The 25,784-nt window shown below is 37.0% G+C and overlaps 1 protein-coding gene across 1 annotated transcript in view; it reads left to right on the top strand.

Annotated features, from left to right (window-relative positions):
* The window catches only part of GABRB2 (gamma-aminobutyric acid type A receptor subunit beta2), a 294,699-nt gene that overhangs the window by 85,375 nt on the left and 183,540 nt on the right, over window positions 1-25,784 (top strand). Inside the window, 1 exon segment of the mRNA XM_036848457.1 lies at window positions 10,068-10,288. Coding sequence (XP_036704352.1) covers window positions 10,068-10,288 — 221 coding nt within the window.

Genomic DNA, 25,784 nt, shown 5'->3' on the forward strand with positions numbered 1-25,784 from the left:
CAGGCTAATTAGAATGCAAAATACTCTAAAGCAATTTGAGATAAACTTATAGAGTAATTAAAAAGCACAAAATGAGAGGAACAATTCATACATACAAAGTGTATTTTAATGTTGATTATCTCAGGGTGAACTGAGTCCCCTGATGAGGGTATTAAGTATTAATATAAGAGACAGATGTAACGAGTTATACTTGCTTGATTTTTTAGCCATCCTTGGATTGAGTCCCATTATAACTGAGAAAGTGAATCTGTAATAAAATGCAAAATGAGCTAAGCAAAAATAGTGGGAAAGCTTATTGCATTGACCATGTGTGTTGTAGTTTCACATACAAGAAAATAATGAATCACTTCCGAACTTGGATTTCCCTTATGGGTGGTCTTCGGTGCAGCTCTCGTGTCCCAAATGTGTCTCTAGCAATTAGTCAGAGCTGCTACCATGTGCTTCTTCCAAAATATTGCAACTGAACATCTGGTGTGATGGCTTCTATTAAGGGGGAGCTGAGTTTTACTCCATTACATTCTAGTTTATGAGGTTGAGAATGTGGAAATATTACCATGACCTATAATTGGATCAGCAATTTGTGGGCTGAGATGTGGAAGATGAAAAACATTTTAAAGAGCTAGGCTTTGTGGGAATATTCACACTTCTCTCTGAGTTCTTTTTGCTTTGGACAGATAAATTGTGTCCTTCAGAAATCCTCATCCCCAGCCCTGGGGACTTTTCTAGTAGAACTAGGGCAGCTATGAAAAATCGAAAGAACAACAGTAGCTCTGAGGGTGTTTGAAACATGCGGAAAAAGGTTAGAATGAAAACTCATTCTCAAATGCCAGTGGGTGGAGAGAACAAATCTCTAGGGGGATTCAGGAATAGTGATTAGTAAAGAGGTTTAAAGAATCAAAATTTGAAATCCATGCAGGAAGAGTGAAGAAGTGAGAAGAAGCTTTATTGTGCCCATGAATAAATATTCATGGAGGATCAATTGTGTTAAAGACAAGATGCTTGGATCACTTGTAAAGAGGTGACGGCATGGTTTCTGACTTCAGAGAAAACAGTGCAGTTTAGTTGGGAGATTTCCTGTCTCCTTTAAATAACATTACAAGAGGTAGCAGTTCAATTCAACAATGCTTAGGATGCTACAGACCACCACATTAAAGGAGTCAGAGGATGAACATGGGCTGTGATGGGGAGAAGTGGTAAAGGTCCTCATGAATGCTTAGAGGATGGGTATGATTGGGGCAAGCAGCAAAGGAGGGGCATGGGGAAAAATAATAAGCAGAATGGAAAGTAAAAGATTGTCTGTTGGAATGCAGAAAAATTCAGTTCAAGCAAAAGTCTCAGGAAGATGATTAGTTGAAGTTAAATGGAGTGACAGAATCCTAGAACACCTGATGCTCTTAAACAGGGATCCTCACTCTATCTCAGTTCATTCACTGTGGATAAGGAAACAGATACCAGGAGGTGAAGTGACTAGAACAGACTGGGAAAAGCCGTATAAGGAGCTGGGACTATACAAACAGTGGCATCTCCTTGAACAGTTTTGTAGAAGAATCTGTGGAGTTGAACTTCCAGTGCAGTGTAGAGGATGCTATTAAAGCTAAAGCTAGAGTGAACAGGTGTGTGTGTGTTCATCTCCACTGAGTGTTAAATAAGAAACAGATATGAAGGCTTTACATTAGAAATAAAGTGAAATTTCCTAACAGATTGAAGAAGACTGAAGTTAGTGCAAGAGGAAGATTCTGAGATCTCCATCTTCGGTGGTTAGAAAGAAAAATAGGAATGGATTTTTACTTCTCAGTGATGGCTTAAATGTGAACTTTCAAAAGAAATAATGGTGGCCACTTAAAGCTCTTACTTCTTATGTGATTCTAGGCAATATCCTTTGGTCAATACAAAGGAGAAGTGTGCTTTGTTAATAACAAGCTGAAAGGCTTAGGGTTTCTCATTTATTTGTAACTATGAGTATATTTCCTTTTTCTTCATGCTGAGCTCTAAAATATGCAGAGTGTGAAGACATATTTGTAATGCTAGGTTCTATATTTATAATTTAATTCAACAAGGAATTGGTTATATAATTTTTGTTGCATAAATAATTTATATTTATAAAACAAAAAATATATAGAACAAAACAAAAACAATTGAAAATCACTTATCTTGCCATAAAGAGATACCACTGTTAATATTTATATTTGCTATTAGATACATTTCCCCAATATATACCTGTATGTTTCCAAAATGGAATCACGTTGTGCTTATTGTTTTGCAGTATTCTTTAAAAAAAATAATATATAGTAATATATTAATAGTATGTTGAGAATACCTATTCATGTCAATAAATATTTTTACAATGGTATTTTAATTCCTGCATATATTACACTATATATTAGTACTATGTTTTATTTACTCAGTTTCATGCTGATGAACATTTAGGTCTTTATTAATTTTGATTTTATTGCTAATATAGTAGTACATATTTTAGGGGAATAAATGTGCATTGTCTTACATTTATTCTTTCACATCTTTCAATATATAGATTTTTATTGCTACTATGTGCTAAGCTCTCTTTTAAGCATGGAGATACAGTGATGAACAAGTTTAGGAAAGCTTTATATTTTCATGGAACTTACCTTCTAGTTGAGAGAAATGAAAAATAAAAAAGTAAACCAATAAATGATTATGATTAGTTGAAAAAAAGTGATAAATGCTATAAACATAATAAAAATAGGGGATGTGATAAGGTCCGATGGGGTTGGGAGTAAGATGGTCAGGGAAGGTCCCACTGAATAGATTTGACATTTTAGTTGAGCTCTGAGTCCCAAGAAAGAGCCAACCACACTTGCGGACACAGTTTTTCCAGTTAGTCACTAGTTAGGACAAAGTTAAGGCTGAAAAAGCTTGTAATATTTGTAAAAGAGAAGACAAGCTAGCGTGGTTGGTCTTAGTGAGGTGAGGAAAGAGTAGAGGTAGTAGGTAAGATCAAAGAGGTGTGCAGAGTCCAGGTCATATATGACCTTAAAGGCCAAAGTCATAAGTTTGTGTTTTACTCTGAATGCAATGAAAAGCCTTTGGCTGATAATTAACCAAGGTAGACATGTGATCTGCTTTTCGTTTCTACCACCATGAGAGGAAAAGGGTCAGAAGCAAGGAGACAGTTAACAGTGGCATCATAATCACTTAACAAGTAATGGTGTCTGAGACTAGGTTATTAGCATTGGAAACAGAAGTAAGAGAGTTGTGGTAATATTTGGAGATAAAGCTGTCAGAATGTACTGCTTAATTATTTTCTACAAATATCCTTTGGAATGTAAATATCAGAGCAAAGGGTGTGCACAAATTAGAGACCTCTGTACATACTCCCAAGTATTTGCAAGGAAATGTGTACGATTTCACAGGTAATGGTAGTTGTTACCATTTACCAGAAAGTATGCACAGTATTGGTCATATACACAGGAATAAGGGACAATCTTTGCTCTCAAGGGGGTAACAGCTTATGATGTTGAGAATATGCTTACTGTGTAATTACTATGAATGTGCTTACTTTGTCTTAGTATGGTGTTTATTTAGGTGATAATTTCTGCATCAGATGTAATGTCTTTTCTCCCATGAGGGAGTAAAAGCAGAAGTTTTAAATTAGGGAAATAATTTGGCATCGTAATCTTTGGAATTCAATCCGCTTGTGTCACCTTTTTTAAAAGTGGAAAAGCCAAACAACAATAATGAAAGACTTTTCTAAACATGCCCCAAATTAAAAGGCTATGCAAAGAATGATAGTAAAAGCTATAAATGTGCTATTTGAACAAACTATCATGGAGTTTTATTCACACGAAACTTGCATTTTGTTTAAATTAAACTTGCACTCACAGTTTCTATAATATAATCCTATAATTATAGGTTTTACTTCCTTAAATACATTAGCCCTATTTTACAAAAGCCAGAAGCTCAGATTCTTAGCTCAGAATCAATCTAGCGTAAGTTAAAGGAAAGTAACACATGATAGTATATTAGATTCAGTTGTTATTTCAGCAAGGGATAATAAGATGAAGCTAAAATTTTTATTTTCTTTCAAAATTATAAATCCTGAGCAGAGAGAGAAGATATTTCTCTGAACATATCTAATTTTGGAGACAAAATTGTTACCTGAAAGACCACAAAACAAGATTAATCACCAAAGCTCAAGATTCTAGGACAGCAGCAGCAATTTTCAAAGCTTAGAAGATGTAGTTGCAATAAGTAAAGCAAATTAAACAACCCACACATTATCAGTGATGAAAATAAACTGTAAACCCTGATCATTAAAAAAGTAACTGTTAGGCGTCTTTATGTCCTCAGATGGCAGACCAAATACCTGTGAACCCAATCCCCTACACCACCATCTTCTCCCCAAACAGAGAAATAGGAAAAAAACACAAAGATAGGGAAAATGACATAATTACATTTATAATTGTTCCCATATACATAAACATGCATTGCAAAAAAACAAAAAAAAAAGGAAAGCTTGGAAATGGTCTCCAGAGAAGAAAAAGCATATGGAAAACCATAGACATAAATGAAGGTAGGAGAAATCTGAAGCAAGTCCAGGTGGGAATATACACCACCCAAGTGCAACTGGCAGGCTTGAGACCAGGGTAAGATGCTGCACCATCCAGCGTGAAAGTCTATACTGGAAGCAGGCACCCGCTGTGGCCAGAATGATGCCACAAATCTGTGAAAGGAGTAGGTGGAGAGAATGAGCCTCAAGAAGATATTTCTCATTATTTGATGGTAAAACACCTTAAATGGCTTATGTTGGTATTTACTTCTTTTGGTTTGTCTTATTAATAGTTAAGCATTGTCAACTGGCTGAATATGTCGATTCAGGTTGAGTTGAAAGAAGAGAAATAGAAATTTGGAAAGTATGCAAAACCCAAAAACACAGTGATTATAGAAGTCAGCCTAATAACCTTATTGCTTTCATAGTTCTAAAGTACCTACCCCAAGATATCTATCAATTACAAAGGAAAATAGTAACTCCACAGTGGAGAAACGGGGCAGATACTACATTAACCAACTGTTCAAGATTAATATCCTCACCAGTAATAAGACATATTGATATCATATACCCGTTATATGATGGATACAATGTTTCTTTGGTGATATTCTGGCCAAAACTATATAAACTCAGTCTCATCATGAACACATCAGACAAGCTCAAATTGAGAGACATTCAACAAGATAACTGACCAGTACTCTTCGAAAGCATTACATCATCAAAGACAAGGAAAGACTGAGAAACTCTCACAGATTGACGGATGCTTAGGAACAGAAAAACTAAAGACATGGTGGGATCTTGGATTGGATCCTGGAACAGAAAAAGAACATTAGTGAATAAACGGGTGATATTCTAATAAGGTCTGTAGTCTAGTAAATGGTATTAATGTTAATATCCTAGTTTGATATTGTTCTATACTTATGCAAAATGTTAATCTTAGAGGAGGCTGTGTGAAGAGTATACGGAAGCCCTCTGAACTATTGATATTTTTTTGTTTGTTTTAAACTATAAAGTTAAACTAATTATAAGAATAACTTTAAAAGGAAACAGCAAAATAATAAAATGTTTAATGTATATTGATATCCACCTATCAAATATACAGTAACAGGAGGTAAACAGAAAAGTGTTCATAGAGCAAGAATAGGAAGTTCACAAAATAATAAAGTTAAAAAAGATAATAAACACGTACACAAATTATTTCATACCATGTATTTTGTAGAACACTAAACCAAAGAAACAGGAAGAGTTTGAATCTTGGTACTGGGAATGAATTACAAAGACAGCAAGAAACAATTATGAAAGTACTTTAGATGTTTAGAATATTTCGAAATGGTGAGATGCATTTGAACACAGGAGTGGCAAAGCATTTCTTAGAATGGAATTATTTTATTCCTAGGGGTGGAGTTGGAAACTACCTAGTCCAATTGCCTCATTGTACACATGGGGAATTGTGAAACTATAACCATTTAGTGGTAATCTTATTAGCACATCCTGTTGGGGCCACGTGTCCCCTGGGATGCATCGAGATGACTTATTTTGTAGCATCGCTGTGCTCCACCCCCCTCTAGGTGTCAAAGCAGCTCTTGTTTTCCCCAATTCCTAAGTTAATTAGCTTCAGTTTCTTCTTTTGAGTTGGAAACAGAGACTCATTCACCTCAACGGAGGTTATGACAGATGGACATGAGAGTACTGGGGTAAGAACCTGGGTGTGTGTGACCTTAGAGATCATGGGTTTTTTTGTTTGTTTGTTCGTTTTGTTTAAGCAGTTTTAAAATTTATTTTTTAAATTTACATACAGAAAAATGCACTCATTTTGGTGTATAGTCCTGTGAGTTAACTGATGCCTAGAGTTGTGTAACCACCACTACAGTTTAGATGCAGAGCAGTTCTACTACCCAAAATCATTCCTCATGCTGTCCCTTTGTAGTCAACCTCTCCACCACCTCAAATACCAGAGAAGCACTCATCTGTTCTTTGTTCCTATAGTTTTACGTTTTCCAAAATTTCATGTAAATGGAATCATATAATATGTATTCTTTTGAATCTGCCTTCTTTGACGTAACTTTCTTGGAAAATCATTGATGATGTTGCATGTATCAGGAGCTGCTCTGAACATCTGCACACGGGAGTGGGATTGCTAGGTTGTATGTCAAATGTATGTTAACTTTGTAAGAGATTGTCCAACTGTTTTCCAAGTGGCTGATTATTTGTATTCCCACCTGCAATGTGTAAGAGTTTTAGTTGCTCTGCATCATCATCAGCACTTGAAATGGTCAGTTGTGTTTTTGTTTTGTTTTATTTTGGGGGCCTTGTTCAACATATTTACTTACGCACAATTTTAAAGTTTGGAGACCACCTACCTTTGGGATGCGGGAGTGTCACATTTACAAATTTCACATATACAGTAGTGAATATGTGGATCTCACACTAACTTAGACATCTATCTTGCTTACTTTTTTGCTTATTTATTTACATTTGCAAGCTCCAGTTAATTCACGCTATTTGCTGAAAATATTATGCTTTCTCAAATCTACTACCTTTCTACCTTTGTCAGAAATCTTTGAGCATATTTGTGTGGGTTTATTTTTAGATTCTACTATTTTATTGATCTATGTTTCTATCAATACTACACTATCATATTGTCTTAATGTAGTTTCCGAGTGAGTCTTGAAATTAGGTAGTGTGAATCCTCCAGTTTTGTTCTTTCCTTTCTAAATTGTTTTGTTTATTCTCATTCCTTTGCTTGGCATATAAACTTTAGGATCAGCTTGTTCATATCTACAAAAATCCTGCTTGGATATTGATTGGGATTAAATTTTTAAATTTTATCTACAGATCAATTTGAGGAGAATTGACATCTTAACAATACTCACTTTTCAAATCCAGGAACTTGGTATATCTCTCCATTTATTTTTGCTTTTGGCTGTGTTTGTGTGAGTGTGTGTTACTTTAAGAAGATAAAAGAGGGAGAAAAAATAAATAAGATGCTCACTATTGTAATGGGTTTTCTTCACATTTTGATTCTCTGCCAATCTGCCTATTAGTTTTCACTTTGCACAGTCCTTAGGTAGTGGCTTTTTTATTCTTTCCAGGATGGTTAGTTGTGATTAGCAGGAGAGAGAGCCTGTAGTAGGCTTACTCCATCTTGCTCAGCATTGAAAGTCAATTGGTTTTAGTTTTGATTATCTAACTGCTTCTTGCACGGTGATGCCATGGGTTGTGGAGCACCCAGAAGTGGTTTACTTGCTTTTTTTCAGTTTGAATAAACCAACGGTGATGCAGCTTCCTGAAGGCAGGCTTGTTGGATGGGTGTAAAAGATGTTTTCTACATAAAAGTTCAAAGCATTTACTCTGGGGGCATGAGGGTCTGGGAGAGAGGGTAGAACACAGAACCATTGTTTCCTTTTATGTCCAGTAACATTCATTTCGATTCAGGAACCTCTTCCTTTCTTGGCAGTGTCATGATGTGTCATTTAAAAATAAAAGAAATGAAAATTGATGTGACAGTTAGCAGAATCACCAGGGTCTGTCTGGGAGCATTTCTTAGCAGGCACTGCCTTGCTGACAAATAACAGGAGTTAACATATGACTCTGGATCTCACAATATTACCATTTATTTAGCCCAAAAGAAAATACAATTTCCTGTGCTCAAACACATCTCAGCTGACTGATAAACTCCAGCACCTTCCAAACTGTGTTATCTCCCCTAACTCTTAAGAGGGCTTATGTAGCTTCATCTTCTAATGGAGATAATAATCGAATTTTCCTTTTTATCTCCAAGAATCGGAAATCACTAAGTGTGTTTTCTCAAGCACAATATAAATTGCCTATTTTATTTATGGCCAAGTTTTTAGGCTGTTTGTAACATAGAGACATGTAAAAAATGTATCTGATCCATTTTCTGTTCTCTAGTTATATAATTCATAAGTCTTCAAGTTAGCTTTTATTATAAATCAGGATGTTATGCTAGAGATCCTCAGACTAATTCTTTTAAAAAGCAGAATGTGCTAGAACAGTCCAGAGCACTGACTAAAGTAATCCACTCAAGTAAATTTCACCTACAATTATTTGATATACCTTTAGGATATTAATATTCTTCTGTTAGAATAGAAGTTTGATTCTTTGCTTCTCATTCAGAAGTCAGCTCTACACTGACTTCTGAATGAGATAAAAATTTGTATATTTGTGAAACCAGGGAAAATATTTAAATTTTTTGCCAAAAGATTATACTTTTCCTATGAAGCTGTTTAATGTTTTTAGCAGGTAATATCTTGCAAGTCGTATTTTAAAATTGCATAGCCAAATTAAGATGTATAAATCTCAGCAAGGGTTGGAAAAACTCAGGGACTTCACAGAGATTGAAGTGTGTATTTTATCCACAAAAGTAGGCAGGTATGTGCAGAAATCCAATAGGCATACCATATTGGATATCCATTCATTCATTATTTGTGCCCTAGGACTGTGCTGGCCCTCAGGTTGCAGAGATGATTAATACATAATTCTAGTTTTGTTTTTTTTTTAAAGCCCTCAAGTAGGGCATTGTGAACTGATATTAAAATAGAATGGTAATTATCCTTTTCAAATGAATATTTGGTCCTTCATTTAGTCATTCAAATGAGGGTGAAAGAGCAATTACATTGTACCCGTAGGCCTCTAATGGAGAAAACATGTCACAATATGTATGTAAATACTTTGTTCATAATTTATAGCTTTTTGTAGTTTACAGATTGCATTTGAGTTATATATTTAATTGTCATAATGATCCTCTGATAGATCAGGGATATGTTAAAAGCCCATTTATAGTTAAGGAACTGAAATGAAAAGAAGTTATGTAAATTTACTCCTAGAAATAGCTGGAAAATGCTGGAGCCTGGGACTCCAAGACCAGTGCTCACTTTATAACAACGCACAGTTTCTCAAAACGAAAGAGCCTAGCCTGATGATCCAGAATCCCTAAAATTCTCATGAAATACTAACTGAGCTAATATTTTTTAGATAGGTGGGAAGCTACATTAGCCTCAGTATAAATGTCACCTCCACTAGGAAACTCACTTTGATCAGACAGATTGAGATTCTCATTATAACCTCTTATAATTACTACTGTAATAAATTAAACACTTTTTACAATTGTATTTATGTTCCACCTAAAACAATCCTGGGTACCACACTATAAGACAAATTAATTATTAAATAATTATTTCTTACCATCTTTCTTCCTGAATAATGTATGATAAATTCACACTTTAAGACAAATTAATTATTAAATAATTATTTCTTACCATCTTTCATCCTGAATAACGTATGATAAATTTCACAAGGATATGCTCTCTTCACTTCTGTATATACTGTGGTGCCCGACACATAGTACGGGCTCAGTAAGAATGGGTTTAGTAAATTAATATTTGCCTATATGCGAATAGTATATGTTTTTGGTATTTGGTTGTGTATATTTTCTTGTGAATACTGAAGTGTTTGCTTGTCTCCCAAGTCCATTTATGTACAAAATAACCATTTTTTTTCTTTTATCTTCTCAATTTCACAGGATTATACCTTGACAATGTACTTCCAGCAAGCTTGGAGAGATAAGAGGCTGTCCTATAATGTAATACCTTTAAACTTGACTCTGGACAATAGAGTGGCAGACCAGCTCTGGGTGCCCGATACTTACTTCCTGAACGATAAGAAGTCGTTTGTGCACGGAGTGACTGTCAAGAACCGCATGATCCGCCTGCATCCAGATGGGACGGTCCTTTACGGCCTCAGGTCTGTAGCGTCCATTTCAAAATTGAACTCTTCCTGAACACAGTAGTTACTGCTTTTTTTCTGGAGGGGCATATTGTGCTGTTTTCCTTAGTCCTCCTTTAATTCTGCTGATAAGCAGTTAAACCTCCTAGTCAATAGACATCTGAGAGCTTAGTGTTCCATGTTTACAAAGGGACTTATCCCCAGCTAAGCCTAAGTTTTTCTGAATTATCTTCCAATATCAGCTGCTGATTCTAAAGCTGCTTTCTTTAAGGAGTAGGGATAAACAATATCAAAATAGCTTAGACACAGGGTCTCTTTAAAGTGGAAAAAAATTACGAGTGCCAAATACTTGTTTGAATGTGGCAGATATTCTGTTTCATAAATTGTTCCTGAGCTCTATGAACTGGGTCTGGTCCTCTGAGAAAAGGAAGGCTTTTTTTGCCCTCTTACCTCCAAGGAGCAATCAGACTTGCAAAAAAATAAAGCCATCATCTCAGGTTTATTAATAATGAATTTACACTATTAAATGTACCTTTCTATCTAGAGAAGAATTGTGATGCTCTGCTCTTTGGAGGATGAATTGTGAAATAGGACAGTTTCTTCTTTTAAAGTTTATTTTGTATTAGATGGTTCCCTGGAAAAAAGATGAAGAAAAAAGGTATCTGTCTTACTCTGAAAACATTGCAATGTAAAGAATTCCTCTGCATTATTGGGGAAGACTCTCTATTCTGAAGTGTTCAGTTGTCTCTGATATATTCTGTTTTACATAAACATGTGGTGACTTTATCATAATAATGATAATAATATTATTATTCATTTATTGAACACTTGTTAGGGGTCAGACATTAGTGAGTACACTCCATGTATTATTACAGTTATAATAACTTATAACAACCTCATAAGTTAAAACTGTTATGATCTTTATTTCAAATGAAGGCTGGTGTAACTTGTCTAAGATCACAGAGAAAGTAAACAATGAAGATGGGATCTGAGTCCTGTTCTAAGTTCAGAGCCAGAGCTCTTAACCATTACCCTAGGTTGCCTCTCACTCCCACATTTTTCTTATCTGTTATATCTAATTTTCATTATCTGCTGTGTTCCTCGTTCCTGACTGGTGCATTGTCTTAGATCCTTATAAGCCAGCTTCTTTGTTTGTTTATCCTGTTTGTAGAGAAAATGGCATTTGTTTATCAAGGGAGGGAGAGACTGAGGCCGAGAGAGAGCATGTTTGTACGCTGTGTCAGCCATTGGAAATAAAGAGATGAATTGGATACAGGCACTGCTCACATACAGGCCTTAGGGAAAAAGAAAAATAGCGGAAAGATAAAATAAGTTGACTGGCAGCGTCTGCAAAAACTCCACCAAAGTGGTGGAATTTGAAAGCACTTATGGAAAGAATTATCTTAGCAGATACATTGTGCTAAACTTATTGCTTGGAATCCACTACAATTTATTGCTTGTGTCTATGTTCAATAGTGGCTGCAATGAAAATATGGTATCACAAAGACCTTGATGAGATGGTGACCGCATGGGCAGTGGAGGAATGCAAAGAGGTTGTAGTTCACAGGTTTTAAGAGTTAAGCACAGAAAGAAGTCAGAATCCTGAAGAAGGCAGAGCGAAGCACAGAAATAATAAGTTACTCATCTGGCAGGGAATGAGCGGGGAGAGGCCTGGGAAGTAGCAAGTTTTGGCTAAGCATCAGACCCAGTACTGGATACATTTTGCCCCTCAAATCTTCACAGCAATCATGTAGACATTACATTGTGTTTTCCTTTTTTTGGTGATACCCACATTTAGAGCAGAGAACCAGTTGTGTTCTCTTTGTTATACCTAGCACTGACAAAGCACCTACACTGTAAATAAACTCAGTAAAGGTGGTCAATGAATTCTGAATGTACATACGCAAAGTTGGATGGGTGGGAAAAAATCAACAATCAGACGTCTTTGAGAGGGACAAGAGAGGGCCGATATAGATGATAAATATGGCTTCTTTAAATCATTAAGCCAATAATCAGACAAAAAAAGGTGGTGGCTGTTCATTCTTGTCATTAAGACCAACTGGACACTATTACTGTAAATCATCACCCTCTCAGCCCCACTTCCAATAAGAGCTAATGGCAAAATATGCAGGTTCCTGAACACATCTGACGTGCATAAAATTAACACTCCTGGACGAAGAAGGCTCATGGATTGTGACTGTTCTCTCAGCTGTGTAGTTAATCCTGAGTTTGAAATTGATAAGAGGTTTTTCAGGAAATTTGTAAATATGCCATTCCAGTTTTTACTGATAAATAGAACAGTTTATTTCACGGCTGAAGTTTAGTGCAGGCCAGATATTCCTTTTCAACAGCAGAAGTTTCATTTGCAATAAAAGTAAAAGGAATTCAATTAAAATTGCTGCTGCTGGATTGATTCAGATCTACTTAGTTCCTCCTCCTGCTTACCCACTCTCCTACCCTAGTCATTCTCTGTTACTGATAGTCTGCTAAGAAATTTATCTTGTTTCTATGTTCAATAATGGCTGCATTCAAACAGCATTTAGAATAGTAATAGTATTAATATTAGTAGTTAGTACGCATTAATGGACTTAGCCTGTGCGTGTCACTGTGCTAGAGCATTGCTTATATTATCTCATTTAAAATTGACTTTATTCCTACAAACTGGGCGCTATTGGTTGGTTGGTTTGTTTTTCTGTCTTACATGAAGAAATTAAGGAACTTGTGTACCAAGTTACACACCTACTGCACAGGAAAGTATAATAGTTTGAATACAAAGATGTTGCTCTTCATTATCATTCTGTCCTACTCCTTAGGTACTGGCAAATGGAAATAAAGAATAGTAGAAATCACCTGAGAGCATGCAAGGGATAAAAAGAAGGTAAAGAAAAGTGATATGGAAACAGCTTGCATTAGATCCATAGATACAGACTTTGTTCTTGATTGATAGAATAAAGCCCTAGAGAACAGCAGTCCTGAGTCATCTATGGAAGATGCATCTTTAGGTTCTGAGAGTCACACCATTCCCAGTTTACTAAGGGATGATTTTTGCTGTGTGGAATCCTGGGGCACAGACAAGATCATTGCAAAGAAGTTGGTAAGGGCAAGGTTCATCAGTCGGAATAAGGAGAACTGAAAGCCAATCATGAAGACCTAGACATAGAAAGCTGGTTCAAGGAAGACTTTAAATATAAGGCAGTGACCAATAAATTAGGTAGAACAAGTCCTCTGGGCCGAATGTCATGCATGTTCAAGGCAAAATCCTTTAAGGACTTAAATGCTTCTTCCGTTGAGATGCACAAAGATCGGTAGGGATGAGGGGGCTGGAGGGGAAGTCATTCAGAGAATCTGAGTAAGCCTCTTTTGTAGAGTTTTCTTAGTGAAATTTTTAGGTATTAAAACATATTAAAGATAAAGTAGTATGCAAAATATTAATGCTTGTTGAATTTCATGGTGGGTACATAGGTGTTTGTCATGCTCTTCTTTCAACTTGTCTGTATGTTTGAAAATTTCCATGATAAAATTTGGAAAAGAAAAAAAGGGCCTAGGAATCTCTGGTTCTATTATCTAAGAAATAGCACTCAAGATTTAAAAGTCTGAAGCCAAAGAATGGTATTTCTGATCTCTTAGAGGTAGAGAATTACCTGTATGTGGCATGTACTTTTAGTAGCTGTGTCTGAAAACGAGGTCATCTCATCTCAGAGGATGCGTACTTAGTGGGTGGGATCCATAACCACAGACAACCAGGCTAAGCCATAACCCAGGGAGGAATGGTCATAGCTCTACACTTGAAGCTCGGATAACCTCCTTGTGAAATCATCCTCCTGCAAGGATGTACCCATTGCTTTTGACGGTACAGCAGGAGCTCTGAGTCCACTCATGCTGAAACAGTGTGTTTGGATCGCATGAGTTTTAAGGATAGCGCTCAGCTAATCGACAAACTTGCATTAAGGTAGTTGAGAAAATGAACTTGGGAAGTTCAGAAAATGGAGATTGAGATTTAGAAATACGGGAAATGTTTTAGTTATTGCTGTTATAGGCTAGGTTTTGAAAGTTTTCATTCTGTTTGGATTTTTGTTTCCCCATTGCCAAAAACACAGATTAGCAGCTTACTCTCAGTTATTCCATTACTTTTCAGGTTGATAATCAATTTAGAAGGATAGAGTTCTGATGCTGTGCAAAGAGATGAATGGACACAATTTGGCAATGCAACCAACTTCCTTAACAAAGTATTATGATAACGGAACTTGTATTTTCGTTTGGACTTTTGTCACAGACCTCTTGTTGAACCTTAAGCATCTTCTTCAGGTTTTAATTTCCTCATATATAAAAAGGGGGGGGAGATAAATTAGATAATGTCATTTTAACAACCCAATCATCTTCTGAATCAAATGAGATCAGTGAATGTAAAAAATTTTATAATCTGACATCAGACTGGAAAGTGAAATTATGTATTTCGAGTAGTATAGTAATTGGTAGATAGTAAGTGTGCAGTGTTACTTAATATTTGATAAATAGATGGATGCTGGGGATATTTGATAAATAAACAGAAGGCTGGAACAGAGAAAGGTTTAGATATCAAGGCAGTAGTTTTATATTGTAGAATTTTACCCCAGGTATCTTTTCATGATTCTGTAAAGATACTCCTTTGTCTAGAACAAAAAGAACAAGAGGAGCAGGAGTGAGCAAGTCTGTTGAAGAGAATGGGAAAGGTCTAGGTCGGGCATGTCTAAAATGAAAAAGGGGACAACTAAAATACTAAGAGGATTGAAACCTGCAGTGGAGCCAGGTATCTCCAGTCATTGCATTGGCAGGCTGAGATGAAGAGGACGGAAACTAGATGCCTGGCTTGAGACCCAAGTGGCCATGACAGCCTTTAGAAGCTGCCCTGTTGCCCCAAACCCAGTATCTCATTTGTAGCATGCACTCAGTAATTTTCGTTTAATCAAGCATTATATAGTTTCTCTTAAACCAGGCCTTTCCTCTTATTCTCATCACGTCTTATCATGCATCTATTTTCTCAACCTTGTTTAAAGATCTGCAGGAATAATTAAGAAAAGTGATGAATAATGTTATTTTTCAAGTTTAAGTTTATAGTTTTTGGCTAAAGAGTAATAAAATCCTTAAATATAGATTCTTAACTTCACTCTTGACTAGTTGATAACTCAGTTATACCAATGTGATCATAAAATAAAGTACTTGCTTTCTTTTATGATACTATTTAGATATTTCTGTTAGGAGATATAGCTGGAGGTAGCGAAGAATATTTTCTTGGGATGAATCCAGCTGTAGAAGTGGTGACAACACACTTCTCATTGACTAGGCAGAAGAATCCCTAGCAATTTATAAAGCACATATTCCAAACAGATTATCTGTATTTTATTCCAAAATAAAATTGGCCCAATCAAATTATTTTCAGAACACTTCAAGGAAAAATGGCATAGAAAGTACAGGATTTCTGCGGATGAATTCAACTAAAGCACTAGCCAATAAAAATCAGGTTTAATCTGGTGTTGACATGGCATCATAAAGAATGTTACATAGGTATAATTTAGACTGATATTTACTTAAAATAGGAGATTTTTATTAGATTTCAGAAAGCTAGTGAATAACTACACTGATCAGAGAATTAGGAGAGCTGCATTCTAACATTTAGTAGTTCTTATAATTATTCATTTAAATTATTTCTAAATTTTATTATCACTCCCCAAATCTCAATACCTGTGATTTTGCTAATCTAGGACTTCCACCTCATCATGCATACAGCGGTATTTAACGTGATATTGCAGCGCTTTAGCAATTGTAGTTATCTTCTTGAAAAAAATCTTCTGATTAATTAAGAAGGCAAAAACAAAATCATTGCATTCAGGTATTTAAGAAAACCTGAATTATCAACTGATGGCACCCTTTTGTGAATGCAAAAATGTATATTTTTAATTAAAATTTAGAATCTGAATCCCAATTGGACAGCATATGCTAAGTCATTAACATTATATCATAAGCATTTTAGCACATTACTAAGTTGTTCAACAAAAACATGAAAACAAAACCCATTTCCTCTTATGAGATGTTACATAATTATTATTAAACATTTAGAAAATACAGTTAAGTTATGAAAACATAGCTAATCCTATCACCCAGACTTAATCATACCTGCATTTTGCTTTATAATCTTCCAGATATTTTTCTAGTAAAAAAGCATATAGGTAATTTGTCATAAAGCAGATTCACATTATACGTACAATTTTCTGATCTTATTTTTTTCTTTAACGATGAGTGCACCGTAAACATGTTTGCCATGTCAATAAAACTCTGCTCACTATCATTATTTAACCATTATAAGACATATTTGGGATATATTCCTTTATCCAATATAGGATATGATTTATAGCTTTGACATAAGGTGAAATATGTAGTTATTGCTATAAAATGCAGGACTACTATTTCAAATTTACTTAATATTTTAGTGACAAACAGGCAAAGCTTTTTGCAACACAATTTGTAATCTTGTATTTGTATTTGTGCTGTTGTAATTTGTGGTGTCATTAGTTAAATAAATGGCTCAGGAGATGTACTGATGCTGATTATTAGGACAGTTCTTATGGAAGGTGTGACTTTCTTACTCTTCTGGTAGTAGTTGACCCATCTAAAAATAGCTGTTTGGGGCTTCCCTGGTGGCGCAGTGGTTGAGAATCTGCCTGCCAGTGCAGGGGACACGGGTTCGAGCCCTGGTCTGGGAAGATCCCACATGCCACGGAGCAACTAGGCCCGTGAGCCACAACTACTGAGCCTGCGCGTCTGGAGCCTGTGCTCCGCAACAAGAAGAGGCCGCGACGGTGAGAGGCCCGCGCACCGCGATGAAGAGTGGCCCCCGCTTGCCACAACTAGAGAAAGCCCTCGCACAGAAACGAAGACCCAACACAGCCAAAAATAAATAAAGTCAGAAAAAAACATCTTAAAAAAAAAAAAATAGCGTTTGTCTTTTGGTGTGAGGGGGCAGCCCTTGATTTCATATGTCTGTACACCTCCCATATGTAACATTGGGTCAGAAACATGTCACTTCTGATTAAAGGTTCACATTTTTTTTTTTAAATTAATTAATTAATTTATTTATTTTTGGCTGTGTTTGGGTCTTTGTTTCCGCGCGAGGGCTTTCTCCAGTTGCGGCGAGCGGGGGCCACTCTTCATCGCGGTGCACGGCCCTCTCACTGTCGCGGCCTCTTGTTGTGCAGCACAGGCTCCAGACGCGCAGGCTCAGTAGTTGTGGCTCACGGGCCCAGCCGCTCCGCGGCATGTGGGATCCTCCCAGACCAGGGCTCGAACCCGTGTCCCCTGCATTGGCAGGCAGACTCTCAACCACTGCGCCACCCGGGAAGCCCCAAAGGTTCACATTCTTAAAGAAGGATTCAGCAGGAAGCAGAAGGCAATTCAACCACCTCCCGCTATGTATGTTCTGTCATTGGGAAAATCGCAAAGGATAACGTTAGCCTGTAATGAATTTAGACAGGCAAGGTTTATTAATTGTATTTTCTTCCTCTACTCCTAAAGCTTTACCACAGGGTATTAGGCAAGTGAATAACTGAGTAGCCATCTCACACTGAAATGTAGTCTATTAAACATTAATATATCAATTTTTTTACTTGGATTTCCTAATTGGTTTAATTCATTTTCATAGCGATATGGAGTGAATGCATTTTGTCAAGCAGAACAACAGAGATTTTATTAAGAATATCAGTTCTTCTGGCCAGAGTGTGAGACCCTGTGCTCTAGATTCTCAGTCTTCTAAACAGGAAAGAACACCTTCATCTACCTCCACCTCCGTGGGAAGAGACACATACATCCTCCTTAAAGAGCTGTAATTAATTATTATTATTATTTTTTTTTTTTTGGCTGCGTTGGGTCTTCGTTGCTGCGCGCGGGTTTTCTCTAGTTGTGGCAAGTGGGGGCTACTCTTCGTTGCGGTGCGCAGGCTTCGCATTGCAGTGGCTTCTCTCTTGTTGTGGAGCACGGGCTCTAGGCGCGCAGGCTTCAGTGGTTGTGGCACGTGGGCTCAGTAGTTGTGGCTCACGGGCTCTAGAGCGCAGGCTTAGTAGTTGTGGTGCACGGGCTTAGTTGCTCCGCGGCATGTGGGATCTTCCCGGACCAGAGCTCGAACCCATGTCCCCTGCATTGGCAGGTGGATTCTTAACCACTGCACCACCAGGGAAGTCCCTGTAATTAATTTTTAAAAGAAATTTCTTGTCCATTATTTTTCACTATAAAATAAAATTATTTAGATGAAAAGTGAATGTATTTAGAAGTAATTTCTGTCATCTTCAAGTTCACCTTCTTCATTATTATAGAAAAGAAGAGGGAAGCTCAGAGAGGGAAGTGATTGTGCCTAACATCACACAGACAATTGATGGCAAAGCACAGAGCGGAATCCCAGCCTCCTGACTCCTAATCCAGGGCTTGTTATTGTTCCTGCTGCTGGAGTCATTTGGTTACTTGCCGTCATCATGGTCTGACTGACCTCAGCGAATAAGTCAAATCCAAACTGGAAATAGCAGAATCAGAATTACACCATTAGGTGTAATCCAGGGCTCTTTTGATTGCAATATTTTTGCTGGGTTTTTAGATAACAACATTTAAAGAGGAAAAGAAAATCTGCCTGACTTCTTTTTCTCAAATATTACTGACTCATCACATTCTTGTAATCAGTGAGTCTCCTTTGCTACCCTAGTTGTCTTCATGTCCATTGATTTCAGTCAAATGAGAGCTGAATGTGTCAGAACTGAAACCAAAGATATGAAAGATGAGTGGTTAGAGACTCCAGGGATTTCAAAGCAGGAAAGACACCAACCGTGTTCCCAATAAAGATATGGATCTTGTATTGCAGACCCAAAGAATGAGTACAGGGTGTCATCGAAGTGGGCCTTGTCTGCAAAGAGGAGAAGCCCTGAAACCAGAGAACTCGCCATTCATTGGCTTGCGGATGTATCTGTATACAGCATGGCTATGCATAAGCACATTCAGAAGTAGCACTAGCATAGTCTCGATTTCACTAGGAACGAACCCTCAGGGTCACGAGAGTACTGGCAGCATGGAAAGAAGCCAGATATTTATTTTGTTTTGTCTTGTTTTATTTTATTTTAAGAAAAGAATTTTCTAGTGGATGATTAAAACTGTTGCTGCTGTATATGTGCTTGTGTGTGTATATGTATATGTCCCCATTTATAGGTATAAATATACATATGTATTCATTTATAGATTTGTATTTGTGTGTATATGCATATTATATATATATATACACACACACATATACCTGCAACATTTTTTTCTGTTTGCTTTATATTAAAAATAAAGAAAACAGAAATGACTACATTAAATCAAACTTGAAACCATGCCAATTATCCTCACCATTAGTTTAAAGATAAAGTTTTCTCTAATCACATTTTGTATATCTTTTGTTCCACCCTGATTTCATGAAATCAGTGAATTTTGTTGGCAGCTTTCTCTGGCAACTTGCTTATTAGCAAATAGGCAAAATATAGGGTTAGACCAGATAGTCTTTGTAATGAGTTCACTCATGATAGAGTTTTAATTACACAAAGACCTGTTCAGAGCAAATATATATGAACACTTATTTAGCTGAGATAGTTGAAGTAGTGGTAGTAGTGGTGGTAGTAGTAAAATTTATTGAGTACTTTTTTTTTGTTCATCATACAAATTTACTTACTTTTTAAAATTTATTTTAATGAAGTATATTTGATTTCAATGTTGTGTTAATTTCTGCTGTACAGCAAAGTGATATATACATATACATATATTCTTTTTCATATTCCTTTCCATTATGGTTTATTACAGGGTATTGGATATAGTTCCCTGTGCTATACAGTAGGACCTTGTTGTTTATCCATTCCATATATAATAGCTTGCGTTTGCTAATCCCAAACTCCCAATCCATCCCTCCCTGTCTCCGCCCCCGACCCTTGGCAACCACAAGTCTGTTCTCTATGTCTGTGAGTCTGTTTCTGTTTCATACATAAGTTCATGTGTGTCATATTTTAGATTCCATGTATAAGTGATATCATATGGTATTTGTGTTTCTCTTTCTGATTTACTTCACTTAGTATGATAATCTCTAGGTCCATCCATGTTGCTGCAAATGGCATTATTTCTTTTTTATGAATGATTTCATTATTTATATATTCCATTATATATATATATATATATATATATATATACACACACACACACACACACACACACACACACACACACACCACATCTTCGGTACCCATTCATCTGTCGATGGACATTTAGGTTGCTTCCATGACCTGGCTATTGTGAATAGTGCTGCTATGAACATAGGGGTGCATGTATCTTTTTGAATGACAGTTTTGTCTGGATATATATGCCCATGAGTGGTATTGCTGGATCATATAGAAGCTCCAGTTTTAGTTTTTTGAGGAATGTCTATACTGTTTTCCATAGCGGCTGCACCAATTTACATTCCTATCAGTAGTGTAGGAGGGTTCCCTTTTCTATTGAGTACCTTCTGTATGTCAAGCCCTGAATTATTTATATTAAACAATCCTGTGAAGCAAGCTACCATCAGTGCCATTTTATAGTTGAGGAAACTCAGGCTTTGGGAAAGTAAGTAACTTTCTAGTGAGTTTCCAGGCTTGGTATTGAACTCAAAGCCTATGATCTCGGTCACCTTCCCAGAGACTGAGAGAACACTGTCTCTGTCCCAGTAGATGGATGCAAAAGACTCTTGGAAAAAGCCGGTACTGAAAACGCTGATGGAAGGAGAAGAATGGACAGCCTAAATTCCCAAGGCTCCTGAAAGGAGCTTCTAAGAGTCATTCATCTCTCCTCTAGAGAGATTTTTGTGGGCATCATTCCTAAATAGATGAGAATGACTCTCAGTCTTGAATAGGACTCCACAATAGGGACCTGTGCATTGTTTTTGGCATTGCTATTCCCATACATACAGGACATAGAGTATGTTCCTCAGGTATAACTTAATATCATCACTCCTCCTTTCATCCTTTATTCTTGAATGGATCTCTACTTTGCAACTGTTTAGATGCAGAGAGTTCTTTTTGTTTCACTTTTCTGAATACCCGAGTTCAAGGAAAAGCAGCATGCACTACAGTTTGTAACTTGGTGTATAGGGATTCCGAAAATCTCTTCTATTTCAGAATTGTACATCCATATTGTGGAGTTTCAAGAAGGTTACAGACTAGGGAAAAGCAACCACTGTAAGATTTGATTAAGTCTCAATTTAGTTAGCCAGAGATGTAAAACCCTAGTGCAGTGAGGAGGCACATGGCTGCTGTGGTTTGCAGAGACTCTGAAGGCTGCCTGCAAGTCACCCGGTCCACAAGCTTTCCTGCTGGATTGAAGAAGGTCGATTCTTACTTGATAATCCAGGAAGGAATGACCCAAGTAACCTGTACACCTTCATGTCCCGGATTTAAAATACTCTCTCAGTGAGACCCTTGATTCTAACTCTAGCATCAATACTCTCATACTGGAAGGGAAAGCAGAAAGAGTACTGAGCCATTAGACACACCTCTAAATTTCAGACAAGTGGTATCTTTGTCTACCGGCCTATCACAGAAGACCCCCAGAGTACACGGAAGAAAATCTATATTTATTTTCTGGAACAAGTGAAAAAGATTTGTTTCACAGATATTCATGTCAGCCTTATTCTCCACGGGCAGAAAAAAAAAGGAAGGAGATAAAACATTACCCAACCTCTGGAAATCACCTCCATATTTTTTTGGTTAAAAGACTTTTGGTAAAAGTTTAATTACTTGATTTACTGAATGGGTGGTAAGGGAGAATTTCTAGCCCATTCCTACCTCTTTATTCTGGAGGTCACAAATAAAGCAAGCAGACCACTGTAATAGGTTAATGACTCAAATCACAGTCACCATATTATGAAATGCTCAAGCTGTTTTACTTCTGAGAAGTAGCTCATTATCTGCACTCATATGGACAGAATAAAAGGTACCAAAATGCTAAATGGTCATAAATCCTTGGAGGAAGATTCTAATTCCATGTTGGATTGTTCTCAGCAGCAATAATAGAGAATATAATTAGGACTTTATATTTTAGCAGCTGTAGTACACTGACAACTAAGGGAAAATACTGAAAAGACCAGGAGAAAGACCAACTTCTTCTGGCATGTTTGGAGCATGGGTTTGGAATCTGACTGCCCTGTTGTAAGGCCTTCCTCTATTTCTAACTAGCTGTGCTCCATATTTCTGAGCTTCAGCTCCCTCATCAGGAATATAGGGCTTTATAGTACCCACCGTATAGAATTACTGGGGTGATTAAGCAGACAAATACTTGTAAAGCTTTTCGTAAAGTGTTTGGCACATATTAAGTTGCTTGTAAAGATTAATTGCTGTTATTAAGATTTCTACATGTATCTCACGTTGGCCTCTTCTGCTGTTTCCCATCCTGATTCGTGTGGGATGATATTTGGCAAGAAGGAATGGTGGTGGTAAATCCTTATTATGTACCAACACTATGCCAGGTTTCGGGGATACACAAAGGCAAATGAGACATTCAAAACTTGAGACTCAAAACTTGGAGGTTAGTAGGAGAAGAATATACATAATAGGGAGATGGAAGAGGTCAGATAGGATGGTAGGTAAGAGCCAAGTTCTGGAGTTTGTTCTTATAGGCTTTGTGGCTTTTTAAAAAGTTAGCTATGGGGCTTCCCTGGTGGTGCAGTGGTTGAGAATCTGCCTACCAATGCAGGGGACACGGGTTTGAGCCCTGGTCTGGGAAGATCCCACATGCCACGGAGCAACTAAGCCCGTGAGCCACAGCTACTGAGCCTGTGCTCCGCAACAGGAGAGGCCGCGACAGTGAGAGGCCCGCGCACCGCGATGAAGAGTGGCCCCCGCTCTCCGCAACTGGAGAAAGCCCTCGCACAGAAACGAAGACCCAACACAGCCAAAAATAAATAAATAAATAAATTAATTAATTAATAAAAAAAAAAAGTTACCTAACTTTAAACTGAAAATTATAATATCATTTAACTTGCAGGAGTATGGTCAAAATTAAATAATATAACCCATGTAAAGTAGCTGGCACACAGTAGGTACCTAATAAGTAATTGTTGTAGTTTATTACTATAGTTACCAAGATAATCATAATAGTCAAAATTAATTGGGTACATGCTGTGTATCAAGTACTGTGCATACACTGTATCTTCTAATCCCCAAATAATCCAATCTGGTAGATACTGATATCCTTCTATCTTTTAAGAGGAAACAGGCTTAGACAAATTCAGTAACTTGTTCAAAGCAGTACAACTATAAGCATCAAAGCTGGGAATAGAATTTAAGCCTGTTTGACTTCAAAGCCCATGCCCTTAGTGCTTTAACAGGTTTAATGTGGAGAAATGACCCAGTGCCTGGGCTGGGAGGTAGCAGAGCAGACATGACATACTCAGAATTTTTATAAGGCTATTAGCTGAATGCAGTTTTTCATTTTGACTACCTAATATTAGAACATTGGTGTAGTGTTCCAAAAGGAAGCTTGAGAAAATACTAGTAGTTCTAATACATGTTTAATGAAGCAAAGCCATTGTAGTGAAGTGAATTGCTGAACATTTAATTCATTTACCCCTCTATCTATCCAGTCAACTACTGAGTGAGCATCTCTTGTTGCTCTAGGTGCGGGATGGGTGTTGCAGGAGTGAATAAGCCAGATGTAGACTCTACCTCCAGAAGCTGGTACTTAGAGAAGGAAACATATAAGCCACCATGAAAAAAGATATTTAATGATAAATGAGGGCAGCAAATTGAGATGAATTCTCTCTTTCACATTACTGCATTTTATGTTCTTTATAACTAGATGTGTTATTCATTTGTTTACTATTTTTGTTGGCCTCACTCCACTAATATATAAGCTCCATGAGAGCAGGGACCTCAGTTTTATTCCCAACTGTATTTCAGCATCTTGAATAGTGCCTGTCTCAGAAGAGTCAATGAAAAAAATTGTTGAATAAATGTATGTGTAAATGAATTAGTAATTGCAATTTCTTCACAGTATTTCCTATGTTATCAATCCAACTACCTGACTCAGTTTATCAGTTGAATGGGATCTGTGCTCTCTTCAGTGTTTATCTCAAATTGATTTATTATTCTGTCTGTATCCAGGCACTCATGCAAAATCGTATCTAACGTTATTAAACAATGGATTTGCATACTGAGTAGAAAAAGAAGCATAAAATCAAATCAATAGCATTTGATACCCAGTTATCAAAGATTATTAGGTTTTGATGAGGAGAAAAAAAAATCTGACTATCCCACCTAGTAGATACCATGTGCATTTCTCTGTCTTAATGAGAACTACATTAACAATGAGATGGTGCTTGGGGAGATGCCAGTTGAACAGCTGATAAGAAGGCATTTGGAAAACAAAAACAGGATCAGCAATTGTCATGAATTCAGCTTCCCAAGTTGTGACTTAAATACATCTATGAGTTGATTTTGTAGAAATTTCCACTGGTACCTGGTGTTTTGTTATGTTACCTTGTCATTTGCAATCAGTGTGGTTTTTTGAAAGATATACAGAGATGTGAAGGTGGAGAGAATTGTATCAAAGTGGAATTCAGGTGACCCATATTAGCCTTCTACCACAGACTGAATCAATGAGAGAACACTTTCTAATGAGAGCCACCTCTTTTTAGGTACACGCCTCAGAAAATTTGTCACTGTTGAGTTCAAGGGGGGAAGTTCCATTTATGGTAATCAAATATTTTATGAATAAAAATGTGTATGGATTCTCATTGATGGCAGAGCAGAGACATCATGTTCTTTGCTTAGTATAGAGAATATCTCTGTGTTATTTGGACTATCTTGTTTGAACTTCAAAATGTATAAGTGTGTATGTATGCGTGTGTGCATATACACAGTGCGCACGTGTGTTTTCTGTGTTTGTGTGACAGGACATAGGGCAGGCAGTGGGGGAATGAAGGTTGATTACCATGAGGGGAAAAGAAGCACTTATGTTTGCTCAAAACAATATTTTTCCCAAATCATAAGTATTTTAGCCCATTTTCCTGGAATCATGGGTTGATTTTTCTTTAGGGAAGTTAGATATAAGAAACGCAACGGTCAACCTTGTGCCCATATAAAAAATGCTCATAGTGTGATAATGAGAAACACTGCCTCTACCCCAGTGGGCTCCTTCTTTGTTCTTAGTATTTGAATGAATTGTGTATTTCATTGCTACACGAATGTTAGTCAATAAAGGTTAATTCACGGAGCCTTGTTAAATTACTCCATCTCTACACCTCCTGATAAAGGGATGAGACAAACCATGGATCTGGTCCTTGTTTGATGGTAGGTGGAGTTACTCTCAAGGAGGAAAAAAAATCTGTATTCACTGCATGGGTGGCCAGGGGCTGGGCAGGGATATGCAATGAAAGAACAGAGGGGGAAATCAACACAGAGCGAGAATGAACTTCTGAATCCTCAGTGTAATATAAACAGTGTCCTAC

This window comes from Balaenoptera musculus, chromosome 3, assembly GCF_009873245.2.
Source record: "Balaenoptera musculus isolate JJ_BM4_2016_0621 chromosome 3, mBalMus1.pri.v3, whole genome shotgun sequence".
In the NCBI taxonomy this organism is placed as follows: Eukaryota; Metazoa; Chordata; class Mammalia; order Artiodactyla; family Balaenopteridae; genus Balaenoptera; species Balaenoptera musculus.